The sequence below is a fragment of the Periophthalmus magnuspinnatus genome, chromosome 20 (assembly GCF_009829125.3).
Source record: "Periophthalmus magnuspinnatus isolate fPerMag1 chromosome 20, fPerMag1.2.pri, whole genome shotgun sequence".
Lineage (NCBI taxonomy): Eukaryota > Metazoa > Chordata > Actinopteri > Gobiiformes > Gobiidae > Periophthalmus > Periophthalmus magnuspinnatus.
The window spans coordinates 2,795,201-2,806,522 of NC_047145.1; the positions used below are offsets into that span (position 1 = coordinate 2,795,201).

The 11,322-nt window shown below is 37.4% G+C and overlaps 2 protein-coding genes across 2 annotated transcripts in view; one reads left to right on the forward strand and one right to left on the reverse strand.

The window, feature by feature from the left end:
- LOC117388492 (toll-like receptor 13) overlaps positions 1 to 6,666 on the forward strand; it is an 8,201-nt gene extending 1,535 nt beyond the window's left edge. Inside the window, exons 3-5 of the mRNA XM_033986047.2 lie at positions 1,454 to 1,649; positions 4,810 to 4,927; positions 5,790 to 6,666. Coding sequence (XP_033841938.1) covers positions 1,454 to 1,649; positions 4,810 to 4,927; positions 5,790 to 6,030 — 555 coding nt within the window. The 3' untranslated portion in view covers positions 6,031 to 6,666. The remainder of the gene's footprint in view (positions 1 to 1,453; positions 1,650 to 4,809; positions 4,928 to 5,789) is intronic.
- A 1,318-nt stretch (positions 6,667 to 7,984) lies between these two features.
- On the reverse strand, positions 7,985 to 9,418 carry ccl20b (chemokine (C-C motif) ligand 20b). The gene is made up of 4 exons (XM_033986048.2): positions 9,285 to 9,418; positions 8,721 to 8,823; positions 8,383 to 8,460; positions 7,985 to 8,280 (listed from the first exon to the last, which is right to left on the reverse strand). The coding sequence occupies exons 1-4, from the start codon at positions 9,361 to 9,363 to the stop codon at positions 8,244 to 8,246; spliced, it is 297 nt and encodes a 98-aa protein (XP_033841939.1). The 5' UTR covers positions 9,364 to 9,418; the 3' UTR covers positions 7,985 to 8,243.
- Between the last annotated feature and the right edge of the window lie 1,904 nt (positions 9,419 to 11,322).

The window sequence follows — 11,322 nt, forward strand, 5'->3', positions numbered from 1 at the left end:
GTTTTCTCTGAGAATGAATTCAATGCGTTACAATCTGGCAACGGTAATAAACAAATCTTGCTCAATTCCGGCCGTTTCCACATTGCAGTTGCGCCAACATAACCTGCCCTTTATTCGTTCAGATTTATTCTCCTTGTGCACAAATGTAATTGAAATTGATCTGAGTAGATGCGTGATAAAAAGAATTGCAAATAATTCTTTTACGTCACTTTCGAAATTAAAAACTTTAACTCTTCACCGCAACAAGTTAACCACAGTCCCATACGCAATAAGGAACATATGGTCACTTCAAAAATTAGATCTTAGTAATAATTCAATTGAAACTTTAGGGTGTCATGATTTTGCTAATTTGACTCGTCTTACACATCTTAGCTTGAAAATGAACAAGATTACAACCTTACAAAAATGTGTATTTCAAAATTTGCCATGGTTACAAACTTTGAACCTACAAATGAACTTAATCGCAGACATTAACAAAGCTTTCCATACATCTTTGCCAAAGTTAAAAACCCTGCGTTTATTTAAAAATTCACTGAAAACAATTAAAAAGGATGAATTTAATGGGCTGCCATCTTTGGTGAACTTGTCTTTGGCTCAAAATCAAATAAGTACATTGGAAAAAGGTTGTTTTTCTGGTTTGACAAATCTTTCGAATCTACAACTTGATGAAAATGAAATTAAGAGTAACACACTGGATAAAGATTGTTTCATAGATTTGGTAAATTTGAGAATATTAAACATTGGGAAAAACCTCATCCGCTATTCCCCTGATTCGCCAATGAAAAATCCACCATTTTTATATCTGTCCAGTTTGGAAAATTTAGATTACCGTTCTCAGCGTTTCAGAGAAAGGGCCCCACTCCCATCCAACTTCCTTCAAGGTTTGACAAATTTAACAAAGCTTGATTTCGGTAATATTTTCACTGTGGACCTTCCGAATTACATCTTTAGCCATACACCAAAGTTAGACTCATTGGATATAAGCTCCAATGACTTAATGGACGTTTCACCTGATTTATTTACGCCAATCCCCAACCTTACTAAGCTGAGACTCTCCAGTACCAACCTCCGCTCTCTTGACTTTCTAATTAAAGCAAATCTAAGAAAACTTGAGTTCCTTCAAGCTCGAAAAAACGCTTTTGCGGTCATCACAAAAGAAATTATCGAATCAGTCCCTAATCTTAGATATCTAGATCTTCAATATAATAGTTTTACATGCAACTGTGACAACGCTGCCTTTATAAATTTGACCAAAAACAGCAACCAGACCCAAGTATTTGATGCTTATGAATTCCAATGTTACTACCCAGCCAATGAAAAAGGCAAAAGACTACTAGACCTCAACTTGGACGATTGCGTAATAGACTATGGCTTTATTTGTTTCATATCTACAACATGTTCACACTTGGTATTCATGATAGCAGTGTTCATTTACCATTTCATGAGATTTCAGATAGCCTACGCCTACTACATGCTCGTGGCTTGGCTTTTCGATACAAAGAACAAAAACAGGAAAGCGTCAAACCAGTACGATGCGTTTGTCTCGTACAATGTCCACGATGAAGCCTGGGTCTACAGAAAACTGGTCCCACATCTGGAGAAGAATCAAGGTTGGAAGCTGTGTCTGCACCATCGGGACTTTGAACCAGGTAAAATCTGTTTAAAGTGATAATATGTAACTTTCTGAAGGTGGAAAGTTGACTGTGTGATTCCACGGAAATCATAGACTGTATATATAAATGGACGTAGCTAATCTGCTAGCCGGTGCGTTCCATAATAAGTGATGATAGGCGCGTTTCCAGCTCCATCGACTCTGGCTCCAGTTCACTTTCTATTGATAAACTGACGCCCCCCTCATCTCTGTAACTACTTCTATCAGGCTCGTTATTTTGGTCTTAAGCTATTCACATTAACTGCCTCCGTCCTGATTGGCTCTTTGGTTGCTATGTTAAATATAAAATGATAAAAATGTGCCCCTAAAACTGCGTGCCTCGATGAGCTGCATTTAGTCCACTTCTTTACACAGTCTATGATGCAAATAAAAAGTGAAAACCATACTTCAGAACATTCTCCACAGATAGGTTTTAAGCCATACTGTGGAATGTTATAGCCAGTGGAGCAACATCGCCATGGAAACAAGTAGAACAAATAGGAGTGAGGTTAGTGGAGGTGCAAGCCCAATCACAGTAAGGATGTATGAGCAATAAAAAAAATAAAAATAAAAAACGGCTTTTAATTTAGTCTATTTTTTTGCTAAAAAAGTTACACACTATTGCTTTAAATAAGACTTTTTTATTATTATTGTTATTATTATTATTATTATTATTATTATTATTATTATTATTATTATTATTATTATTATTATTATTATTATTATTATTATTATTATTATTATTATTATTATTATTATATATATATTTTAGTATGTAATATTAAACTGCAACATAATAAGTACATAAAAATTGGCGGAGATAGAGGATAGGCGAAAACTTCATTTTCTAAGCACCCAAGCCTCGAATGCAGGACAGGATTACTCAAATATACAAGATTCTACTCCCACTCTTTGAGCTCTGAACTAATGATAAAGGAACAATGCCAAAACATAAACGTTTTACTTTCATTTTCGTTTCTCTATCTTACAAAATAGGATGTGTAAAAGACCTTTATTAAGAGTGATTCGCACTTAAGAACTACGCAACTCACTCCTTCATAAAGTAGTTCCTAAGTCTTAATCAGTCTTAAAAAAACATAAAACAAAAACAAAACACGTTTGTTTATTATGAATTAAGTTCTTTTGTCAAGCTTTATAAAGTGTAGTTTATAAAGCTTATATTTAATGTTTTGTATTTAACGTTTTGTATTGTATTTATTTCAGACGGAGGGAATGGGAGAGTCCTTGCTTTTGAAAGAAATATATACACTGAAAATACACAAAAGTTAAACCAGAGTATTGTTTCTTAGAATTTGGGTCAAACAAATGGATAGGATAAATACAGAAGACATTGAATATACTGTATGATGTATGGAATTATGTAACAGAGAAAAAAAACGTCTAACTCTCAAAGCATCGTGGACAGTGCTGCAAACCCTTGGCCTTCTCTCAGTGAGCTTCTGTGGAAACATAGATCACTGCAAAGCGTGGCTATTTTTTAATTATTTTTAATTAATTCTAAAACAAGGTATTTTAAGTGTATTTTTGTTTGCTATATTCCCTTTGTGTCATTCATAGTTTTGATGCCTTCATTGAGAATCTGCAATGTAAATAATCATAGAATGAATGAAACATAAATTAAAGAAAAATAAATTCTGTGTCATTGGAACAGGTCCAGTAAATACAGAAATATTACCAGAAATCTAAACATCTACACTGAAACTGAGTTTAGAACGTGAAAGCAAAAGACTTTCAAATCATTAGACAAAATGACCAACTGCCCATTTTTAGAAGATTCAGAATAAGTCCCGCCTAAAAATAAACTATTCAAATAAATATGTGCTGACTACAAGTGAAACTGTGAAAGATACAGATAAACCAGAGTTATTTAATGTGGGACTTAACACCTTAACTCCACCCACAATATTTCAAAAAAAGCTGCTAAAGTGGGCGGGGTCTGGTGGACTAAAGGGGAGAGTGAGGGGGGAGGAGGGGCGGCATCTGGAGGACTAAAGGAGAGAGTGAGGGGGATGAAGGGGCGGGGTGTCGAGGGCTAAAGGAGAGAGTGGGGGGGGAGAAAAGGGGCAGGGTCTGGTGGACTAAAGGGGAGAGTGAGGGGGGGAGAAAAGGGGCGGGGTCTGGAGGACTAAAGGAGAGAGTGAGGGGGGGAGAAAAGGGGCGGGGTCTGGAGGACTAAAGGAGAGAGTGAGGGGGGGAGAAAAGGGGCGGGGTCTGGAGGACTAAAGGAGAGAGTGAGGGGGGGAGGAGGGGCGGCATCTGGAGGACTAAAGGGGAGAGTCAGGGGGATGAAGGGGCGGGGTGTCAAGGACTAAAGGGGAGAGTGAGGGGGGGAGGAGGGGCGGCATCTGGAGGACTAAAGGGGAGAGTCAGGGGGATGAAGGGGCGGGGTGTCGAGGACTAAAGGGGAGAATGAAGGGGGAGGATGGGTGGAGTCTGGTGGTCTAAGGAACAGTGTGGTTAGTCTAACAGGTATCCACACTTCAGACTACATCCCTGCTGTCAGGTGTTTGTAATCAGAGACACCTGGTTGTAATCAGGGTAGTCTTTCGTGATGTCGCCAACTACTTGAAATGGCAGAGGCCACTGAAGGCAACACACACTTATGCATTTTTTGGCCAGAAAACTGCAAATGTAAATAGTTTGCATTAAAGTTGCCAAAAAAATTACTAGTAACAGAAGATAATACTATTAACACACTTTATACACACTTTACTAGTGAAAAAAGTGGATCACAGACAACATTTTCCCCATAACAGAAATGAAGCACTTAAACTAACCATTTCAATTATAATGAATGTTTTTTGAGGATTTTTAGATGTTAGTGATTTGCATTTTATAACCTCTCATTTTTATTTCCTATTTCTTATAGTTGCAGTTTCACTCAAAACCAAATTTGCCAAAATGAGGAAATAAAAACACTCAAATTGTAACACCCAAATTGTGGCGCTGGTCCTTTTCTGCCAAAACATGTGATCTGTCTGTGTTGACCAAGGATAAGTTGGCAAATCCACAAAACACACTATTTACTTTTTTATATATAGGAGATGCTGTTTATGGCTGCAGTTTTATAGTTTGTCCTCTAAGGTGCGCCACAGTCTCATTAGTTATGTCATTAGTAACATTATTATATTTAACAGGAAAGCCAATAGTGGAGAATATCACGGACGCCATATATGGAAGCAGGAAGACCCTGTGTGTTATCAGCAGGAGATATCTACAGAGTGAGTGGTGCTCCCGAGAGATGCAAGTGGCCAGGTAATATATAACTTTAATGTGATCATTTTTGTCATTTTGGTTTCAGTCATTCAAAAATGTAGATACTTTGGAGGATTTGAAAAATACTCTTTCCTTCTATCTGGCATTTGGAAAGCTCACATGTCGGCTGGCAAATATAGAACTTAAAACTTAAAATCTTTATTAGAGTAGTCTAGATGAGCTTAGGTCTATGATGTAGGTCCAGACGGTCACTTCACTGGGATTGGTTACATTCTCTTATCACTGTAACTTTTCTGGGGTCTGCCATCTTCTTGTCTTCACTGAGATGTTGTTCTAGAAAAGTAAACTTACCTATCTCCATGGAGACAACAAGGTCAAGTTACAGGACAGATCTGTGGAAAGGTTACCCCACTCACATAGAATGTATACTTTTTTAAGCAAAACTTGCAAGAGAGATGAGTTAGATAGTATTAAAATATTCTATGAAAGCAATTACGTTTCCATGGATATGAGCAACTAGGAAAATGATATAGTGCACCTGCCTACCTAGGTCCTTTCTATACCCTATAAGACAGGTCCCATCTAAGACAGGTCCTTTCTATACCCTGTAAGACAGGTCCCATCTAAGACAGGTCCTTTCTATACCCTGTAAGACAGGCCCACCTTCCTTTCAATCACTTATGGTTTTATGCTGAAAAATGCTGAGGCAAATCCTATGCTTCATTACCTCCACACTCCCTCTACTATTCCACACACACTCCTTCACTCACTCCATCTCTCTCCCTCCCTCTCTCCCCCATTCCCTCTCTCCCTCTCTCTCTCTCTCTCTCTCTCTCTCTCTCTCTCTCTCTCTCACACTCTCTGTCCTCCTCACCCGTCTCACCCTCTTCTCTCGCCACAGTTTCCGGTTGTTTGACGAGAGGAAGGACGTGCTGATCCTGGTGTTTTTGGAGGACATCCCCTCGGCTCACCTGTCTCCGTATTACCGCATGAGGAAAGTGCTGAGGAGGCAGACGTACCTGAGATGGCCCGGGATAGGACCAGGGGAGGCGCTGTTCTGGGAAAAACTCAGAAAAGCTTTAACCAGCACAGAGTCAAAAGCAGAGGACAGGCTGCTGCTGACTGTAACCTCTGGACACTGAGACATGTCCAGTGATGGGAAGAATAATTTGAAAATGTATTTAATCACAGAATACTGAATACAAGTATTAAAATGTGCTGCATTATGAATACTTAAAATACCTTTGAATACATTGAGCTGTGTTATGCACTTTCTATCACTGACTGCAGAAGGTCAAAGGTGACAGGCATTCACCACAAGAGCCGTGTTATATATTTTTTCTCTTTAATACTGTACAGTTTGAAGTCTAAATTGTGTGATCAAATACTGCAATGTTTGATTTTAGGAAAGAGTAACTGTACGGGAATGCAGTTACTCAAAATTAGTATTCTGGATATGTATTCTTGGTACATGTTTTCCGTTACTTTCCAACCCTGGACATATTAAGAATAAAAAATTGGCTTGGTGCCCCCGCGTGCTTGTCTCCATGGAGATAGATATGTTTAACCAGGGGCGTCGGACTGAGAGGGGGGTACTGTTTACTAAGGGCCCAGTGCAGGGAGGGGCCCCACACAAAGTCTGTAATGTGCATTTTTTATGAGACAATATGTAGTGTGGGCCCCGAAAAAATGTGTGCTACACCTCTGCGTTTAATGCTACACTGTGTAACATTCCAGGCCTCACCTTTTTGTATCTGGGAAGCTTATGAATACTAAATAAACACACTGATTCCTTACATTTTTGCATGACTTTTTGTTCAGTTCAATTTTGATTTAGGGTAAAGTTCATGCAGTGGCCCAGAAGTAACACCTAAGGACAAAAATGTGGTTTCACAAGAAAAGTTCCTGAGTACATCTTTGTTATTTTAAGTCAGACCTGTTCTGTCCTCTTAACTTGACAGAAACTCACGTGCATTTTGACCGTTAGGTTAATCCTAGCTCAGATTTTGAGTGTAAAATTAAGAGTGACTTGGACAAGACGGACAGGAAACCAGGTCATGAGTAACGCTCTGACTTTCTACCAGTGTGTGAACTATGACCTAAATATGGTGAATGGGTCAATGCAGGTAAAGAATCGAATTATGTTTATTTATTACATGTCCAAATGTGGTCACATTATATGCACGAGCAGGCACAAGTTTGGACGCACCTCATAACAAATTTTTTTTTCTATATTTTTACTACTTTCTACATTTTATATACATATGGAAGACCTCAAATATATGAAGTAAGATATTAAGTAGTAAAGAAAAAAGGTAAAGTCTACTTTTTATATATATATTTTAAATTCAAATCCTTTATTTAACTTGTTTCTTTACTACATAGTTCCATATATTTTGCTTTATATATCTGATGTCTTCTGTATGTATTTAAAATGAAGAAAGTAAAAAAAAAAAAAAAAAAAAAAAAAAAAAAACTGAATGAGAGGGTGTGTCCAAACTTTTGACTGGTAATATTATAATTATGAATATTTTACATTTGTACAGTTCCCAAATTGGTTTCATCATTGTTGTTATTTATGTGTACTTAAACATTAACTTCCTCATGTGTCACCAGATTACATCTTCAGATAGGGCAGACAGAGATATGTACTAGAATGCTCCCGCGTGTTCTCTCTCTGGTGTCTCGACCTGTTCTCTTTATATTATTCATGTCATTTGTAACAGTGAACATGTCAGTAATAACACTGTCCTTCTGTGAGATCGCAGCACAGCACGGCCTGTGGAGATCAAGAGATCAAGCCCCTGCAACACACAGGACAGTGAGAGGCCACTTCAGCCGGTGATTTCATCATGTGATTCGACTTGTTTTATCAGTAAACTGGATGTGTGATGTGGAAAGGCAGTCTGATCTTTTTTTTTTTTTTTTTTTTAACATCAGATGCCCTACCTGAAGCCACTGTCTAGTTTAATTCATACTGACAGCTTCTTATGATTCATGTCAAATACAATATGTGAGTCAACCCATATCTCATTGAAGACTATTACTAAAGTACACAAACTGACCCGAGATCGACCTGTTATAGTAAAACATCACTTTATTGCATTCACTTTAGTGAACAATACAAATCACTGTATCTACAGTTTACATGAGTTTGTGATCCCAAAATGAAAGGTCTTGTACAGTATTACAAATACTACTTTAGTCTGTTCAGAAAATAGAACAATACAGAATATCATACAAATATATATATATATATATACACACACAGACATAAATATAGTTTTAAAGTTCAATCTTTCACACTTAAATAGCACACAGGGATTGGACTGTCTCCTTTGAGTTCATTTTGATCTTATGCCATGATCTTTGCCTCCTGCTGCTGCCTCTGACTAAAATACAGAAGAAAACACTACATAAGTAAACAGTTCAAACACACAGAATAAATGCATACATTTTAACCCTGTGATGTGAGTAAAAGTACAGGGACTTACTCGACACACTGCATGCCTCTCCGGGTCTGGGAGGAGAGGGGGTCAGCACACACGAACCGCCCGTTTGTCATGTGAAATCTGTGGGATAATCAACAGCCAAAGTTAATTAAAGTCTCAGGTTTTAAGTTCAAAGTCACTAAATATTAACTACATCCTTTAATATGCTTTACCCGGCCAAATCATGTGTCATTTATGCTATGAAATGAAAACAGGCTAAGTGCATTTTTAGGGCAATTTACACATTAGATAGATATAAAAGTGGATGTTCTACTACTACTACTACTACTACTACTACTACTACTACTACTACTACTACTACTACTAGAGGAAATACTCACATGACGGCGTTGATGTCACAGTTCTGGTTTATGGTCTGGAGGCTGTAGGCTAGCAACCGTTTACATGGCAACTGTCTCTTGGTGTAGGACAGACAGCAGCTCCCTAAAAACACACAAAACAAGTCAGACTATTCAGTTTATATACATATAACTGATATTACTGCAACAAATTTACTACTACTATTACTACTTCTTAGCTTGTCCTATCACTGCAACTTCAACTACTACTACTACTACTACTACTACTAAGGTACATGCAGCCACTGTTACTAATATTTCTTAACTTCCTCTGTCACAGTAATAACTAGCTCTGCTACTTCTACAAACATAGTACTGCAATAAAATGAAAAGACAAGATTCTTGGCTATTACTACTACTACCACCCCCACTACTACTACTACTACTGCTGCTACCTCTGCTACAACTACTAGTACTACTGCTACTACCACTACTGCTGCCATTACTACTACTGCTGCTACTACTACTATGACAAATACACTTGCAGTTTTACTCAAATATATAAAATTCCTAATATTCCTTGTAATAATTCCTTTTTCTACTTACAGGAGTGTGCTGGGACAATCAGCTGGGACAGGAGCAGCACAGAGCAAAGGCTGATGAGAATGAACTTGCCGCTTGCCATAGTTTTTCCGGTAGATATTTCTCTGTTCTGTTTGTGTAGCGAGTTGTGTGCTCTTACAGGTGGAGCAGAGATTGTGACTCTACCTGAGCCGCCGTTCTCTTTTATAGAGTCAAAGAGGGAAATTCCCCACTTCGATCCCCGCGTTGAAACATCTGGAACTGAGCCAAATATTTTCAAGGTGTGAGCTTGCCAAGGGGAAAGTCAGGAAAAATTTTGTTTACAGATTTAAGTTCTCTTTATTCAAATGTATTTAAATGTGGGAGTCTTTGTAATATCTATTTTTAGAAAAAGTGGATGTTGTGAGGTTTTATCATGCAATGGATTATTCAACTTTGGGAATCCATTGAAAAAGAATAATAATAAATAAATAAATAATAATAATAATAATAATAATAACAATAACAATAATAACAATAATAATAATAATAATAATAATAATAATAATAATAATAATAATAATAATAATAATAATAAAAATGAAATCAGATCAAATAAAAAAAATAAAAATAAAATAAATACTAGAAGTGAAAGATGCACCTTAACACTACAGAAAGAACCATACCGCCTTAAAAATGCTCTAAGAAAATTCATCTAATCCCACAAGATAAACAGGCTTGGGCTTGGAAAGTAATGGATCGGAGACCGTTGGAAATCTCAGGCACACGTCTACTGTGAACTGTCATTGTGTCCTTAGGCAAGACACTCCACCCATGTTTGCCTCCAGTGTGTTCATGCGCTGGTGTATGAAAACGTACAGAAAAGAAACCTCGTCTTTAAAATCTATCCATGCTTTTCGTCTCATTCTATCCTGGCTTTGGTTTAGCTTTACATATGACTGCAGAGGTTTTATTACTATTATTGTTATTTTAATGACTTTGTGCAGGATTGCTCTACAGATAAATTTGCCTTGTGTAAATTCACCAAACCCATTCATAATTTAGATAAGAGATCACATGGGCTTGTCTGATTCACCGTGTAGTACCTGGTAAAACTATATCAAAGTGATTTTTACAGTTCAAACTCTACAGAGGTAATAAAAGACGTCATTTTACCCCAACGGTTTGCAGCGGTTCAAAGTTATTCCTCGCTTACCTCATGCATTCAGAGCTTCCTAATTATTCACCTGGATGAGTTTATAAGCGCTTTTCACAACTTTCACAAAACCGTAATGTTGCCAACTAGCATGCTAACACACGCTTACTAATTATCAGACAGCAAAATGCTTTATAATCAGACTTGTTTTGACCTTGTTGTGGAATTTCTTATAGTAAAAAACTTTAAAAATATAAAATCAACAGAGAATTTGTCTTGAATCAAAGAGTCGGGTTTATTCAATCAGTTGTACGTAAATCGTCAAAGATCTGTAAATGCAAGAAACGAGATAAAGTACACCTGTGCATAACAACAGATGATACTTGACACAACAATACAAGTACAGATTTAGAGTAAAGAAGGCCATAACTACCTCAAGAGCTGCTTAAACAATATACAACTGCACTGGGACAACACACATTTTGCTCAAAAACATGAGAAAAAAACAGTGTTAGGATGTTAGACTGTTTTTAAGTCTTCATGCACTGGTCATTTTTACTGCTCTGTTACAAAATACACTGATATCACATGAGCTTTTCACTGTAGAAGGAAGTAAGTTGGGTGTATTGTGCTGTGTAACCTGACATGTGCGTCCCCCGAGTCGTTGTATTCTGCCCTATTACATTACCTATTAGAAGAAAATACTGGGACATGGGCTAAAGTTCCGCAAACCCCCATCCACTGTCTTCTACTTCTCCACAAAGCCTCAAAACTCCCTCCCCGTAATGTTATGCCCACAGATGATTATTATCTACAAGGCACACTTAACATAACGATAACAATACTACAAGTACTACAAGATTTAATTTCATACACTAGATATGAACATGAAGGAAAGTCCCAGTGCACTCGAGTATGAAGGAACTT